At 33.7% G+C, this 3,628-nt stretch overlaps 1 protein-coding gene across 1 annotated transcript; it reads left to right on the forward strand.

The window, feature by feature from the left end:
• The first annotated feature begins 1,481 nt into the window (after positions 1 to 1,481).
• On the forward strand, positions 1,482 to 3,031 carry LOC140893226 (cation-dependent phenylpropanoid and flavonoid 8-O-methyltransferase 1-like). Its single transcript, XM_073302292.1, has 6 exons — positions 1,482 to 1,499; positions 1,615 to 1,693; positions 1,808 to 1,887; positions 2,111 to 2,255; positions 2,334 to 2,465; positions 2,600 to 3,031. The coding sequence occupies exons 2-6, from the start codon at positions 1,634 to 1,636 to the stop codon at positions 2,885 to 2,887; spliced, it is 705 nt and encodes a 234-aa protein (XP_073158393.1). The 5' UTR covers positions 1,482 to 1,499; positions 1,615 to 1,633; the 3' UTR covers positions 2,888 to 3,031.
• The last annotated feature ends 597 nt before the right edge of the window (positions 3,032 to 3,628 follow it).

Consider the following 3,628-nt stretch of genomic DNA (forward strand, 5'->3'; position numbering starts at 1 on the left):
GAGGCCGCTCTACATATACCTCTTCTTATAACAAACCATTCAATGAAGCATTTTTAACATCTATTTGATAAACTTTAAAATTTTTAAATGCAACATAACCAAAAAATATTATTCTAATAACCTCATATAAGTTATCACAATATGTCCTTATAGTTCATTTAATTATCATTCATATTATACACGATTACTTATCACATACCACGAACAAGCGGTATCGTACCAAGTTTGGTTTGGATCCGGTTCTGTTCAAGCCGGTCCTTGTATGGCGATGGTTTTATACAAACCATCGCTGTATTTAACATGGTTTAATTTGTCTCAAAATATTGAGTTGATGTCTTCTTGAAAAATTCTCGTTGCTAATTTAGTGACGGGATTTTTCAAAGTTGACCATTAGCAAACATTGCCATTGTTTGTCAATCCCATCGCCGAAATTAGTAATGGTTCATGTTTAAACGGTCGCTTCAAGTATGAGACAAAGCTTATAGAGACAGAAAACTGTCACTACCATTCAAAAGCAATGGTGTTTGTGACATTTAGGGCCGAAGAGAGTGATGAGTGAACCGAGTGATCATCGGTGTCAAGAAGTTGCACGCACAAGAAGCGGTTCTTGGGAGAGTTCTAAAAGAAAGAGAACATTAACGAACTGATTTTACAGCAGAATGAAAGAAATTCCTAAACTGTGCAAATATGAGATTGTACAGTTGAGGATAATAACTTTAAAAAATTAGATAGATATATACTACTAATATAAACAGGATGCATGCATCATTTCTTTCATAAGAATTTCAAAGATAAGTATACTTGACTTGAAATCAATTATACGATGATTACGCTTGAGAAGTTTCTCAAAATGCTCAAAGACATAAGCACGCATAGAAAACTATGTTATTGCAGCTGGGACAATTATTAAATATTACATGTTACCGTTTTGGGCCGTCACTAAAATGTACCATTAATTCCGTGCAGTGCTTTCTACATTTTGCTTTCCTTGTTTCCTAATTTAACTTGACATTGTATACTAATTTTCTATTTAATTGATATTGGATGAAAACACCTTGCAATATAAAAATCCTCATCGAAAATGAAAACTAAAATATTGTTGATTAGGTAAGACGAAGTCGATTAATCTATTCTATATGGAAATTAATTAAAACTTTATATACTATATTACATTATATATAGACTTCAAATATATTATAGAATATATAATTTACATTTCACTCAAAAAAATATTATTTGACTATATATATTCTAGTGGAAGGTGTGTTATCTCTTGCTATTATCGGATAACCGCATGGTGCAGCATGCTTCTCATATTATTTTTATAAATGAAGAATGCAGCAATGAACGCCGTTTAATTTTAAGTGGCTATACATATAATTTTATTGTTATTTTTTTATTAAAAAATAATAATAAAATAAAGAAAAACTCTATATAAACCATGCAGTGTAGTATCCCTCTCACAACAATTCACAGCCTCGGCTCGTCAAAGCAAGCTCGTAAGTTGATCTGATTTGGATTTTAGTTAAATTTGCAATAACTTTGTTTCGTTCACAATTCTAATAATATCATTAAAGAACATTTCTTATTTCATATTTCTCTGTTTGTTCAAAGCTCGTTAACGTAAATAGTGATGGAAAGCAATGGAAAAGTTGTGCACAGAGGTTTGCTGCAAACTGGTGATTTGTACCAGGTAGTCATGTCCTTCATTCAACTCTCGTATATTTAGATTAAAATCGCATGTTTTTCGCAATTTTTATGCATATTGATGAATCTCTTGGATATTTTTTCTTGCGCGGGATGGAAGTATTTGCTGAATACTAGTGTGCATCCACGCGAACCGGATTCGCTCAAAAAGTTGAGGACCATCACGTCTACTCTTCCAAGGTATATATATATATATATACACTGCTAATTTTTTTTCTCTCTGTCGCATTATGGTCTTGTTTGAGAGAGCTGTTAAAAAGTACTTCTCCGCTATTCTTTCGTAAATTTTGAAATTTTATGAAATTTTGTTATAAAAAAGCTGAGAAGTACTTTTTATAAGTTCTCCCAAACACTACCTATATGTGTTACACCTTATACAACCTCGATTTTTCGTGTTATCAAGGGCCATAATGGGCACATCACCGGATGTAGGACTGTTAATGGCTTTGCTCTTGAAGCTCGTTAACCCGAAAAAGACGATCGAGATTGGAGTCTTCACAGGGTACTCCTTGCTTGTAACTGCTCTCAACATTCCTGAGGATGGAAAGGTCCAGTGTTTTATGTATAATTTTCGTGTAGTTTCGTTTATTCATGTGTTCGATCAATGATTGAAAGTGGTGATGCAGATTATAGCCATTGATCTCGACCGGAGCACATACGAGATGGGATTGCCTGTAATTCAAAAGGCAGGGGTCGAGCACAAGATAAATTATGTCGAGTCCGAAGCTCTTCCAGTTCTTGATAAGTTGTTGCAAGATGTAAGCTAAGGGTCTTATTTAATTACCTAGAAATATGTTAAGTCCTGATCGCGACATGGGCGAGTTTTGGTGGCAAACGCTTGGTCTTACAGAGTTCTTCCTTCATTGACTACTGATGGTTTTTTTGAATGCAGCCTGTGAATCATGAGGCTTTCGAATTCGCCTTCGTAGATGCTGATAAAGACAATTATGCAAATTACCATGAGAAGTTGTTGAAGCTTTTGAAACCCGGTGCCATAGTCATGTACGATAACACGCTTTGGGGCGGATCGGTGGCCATGGACGAGGATTCGGTTACGGAGAACAGGATAGGAATGAGAAAATATGCCATCGAGTTCAATGAAATTTTGGCCGCAGATGCTCGTGTGCAGATTTCTCATGTTCCTGCTGGTGATGGGGTTACTATCTGCCGCCGTCTCTAAATCGTTTCGTATGGATAGTTTTATATGTTGAAGGGCAAATAAAATGAGGTATATGGTACCGGTTAATTCGTGTTTTCGAGATTGGATGATTGTTTTGTTTGCAAGCTATCAAAATGTTGGTAGCGTTCTCTATTTCTAAGGTTGGCTGGATGAGCCTTTTGTTTAGTAACTAATAATAACCAAAATGAAAGTTATGATTGAACTCAAAATACGGACATTTTCACGGAATATCGTCCTTGGTCTATTTTATATTTTCGTCTTTTTAAATCATATATGTTTTTCTTTTCCAAATAAGTAAAAAATTTGGTTCTCCCACGATAGAAGTTTTTAAATGTTTTATCCATTTTCATCTCCACGAGGCAACAGACAAATCACATATTCGAAAATTGGTTCTGTCGATGTTACCACACATCTAACGGTGCGAGATGTTCATGTAATTAACATCTTCCGTGCAAAAAAATTAAGTCGTTGAATCTGGTTCGAACACATCGTCCACAAATGCCCGAACACCATGTCATTAACCAATATCATAATAATAATAATAATAATAATAATAATAATCTATTACTATATAATAAAAAAAGAACATATATAATAACTACTTAATTTTGTTATATTTATGTGAACTTTCATATTTATCTTTATTAACTATCATTAATCCAAATCTACCTTTATTAAATACCATTAATTTTATATATTATCAATTAATTTTCTAATAACTTGGTCGATTTATTTTCTATT

The sequence above is a fragment of the Henckelia pumila genome, chromosome 3 (assembly GCF_033568475.1).
Source record: "Henckelia pumila isolate YLH828 chromosome 3, ASM3356847v2, whole genome shotgun sequence".
NCBI lineage: Eukaryota > Viridiplantae > Streptophyta > Magnoliopsida > Lamiales > Gesneriaceae > Henckelia > Henckelia pumila.

Bases quoted from the DNA above. Each gene is read 5' to 3' on its own strand.
- LOC140893226 (XM_073302292.1), top strand. From the start codon at position 1,634: ATGGAAAGCAATGGAAAAGTTGTGCACAGAGGTTTGCTGCAAACTGGT. The intron at 1,888-2,110 runs GTATATATATAT...CGTGTTATCAAG, and splicing joins ATCACGTCTACTCTTCCAAG to GGCCATAATGGGCACATCAC. The intron at 2,256-2,333 runs GTCCAGTGTTTT...GTGGTGATGCAG, and splicing joins ACATTCCTGAGGATGGAAAG to ATTATAGCCATTGATCTCGA.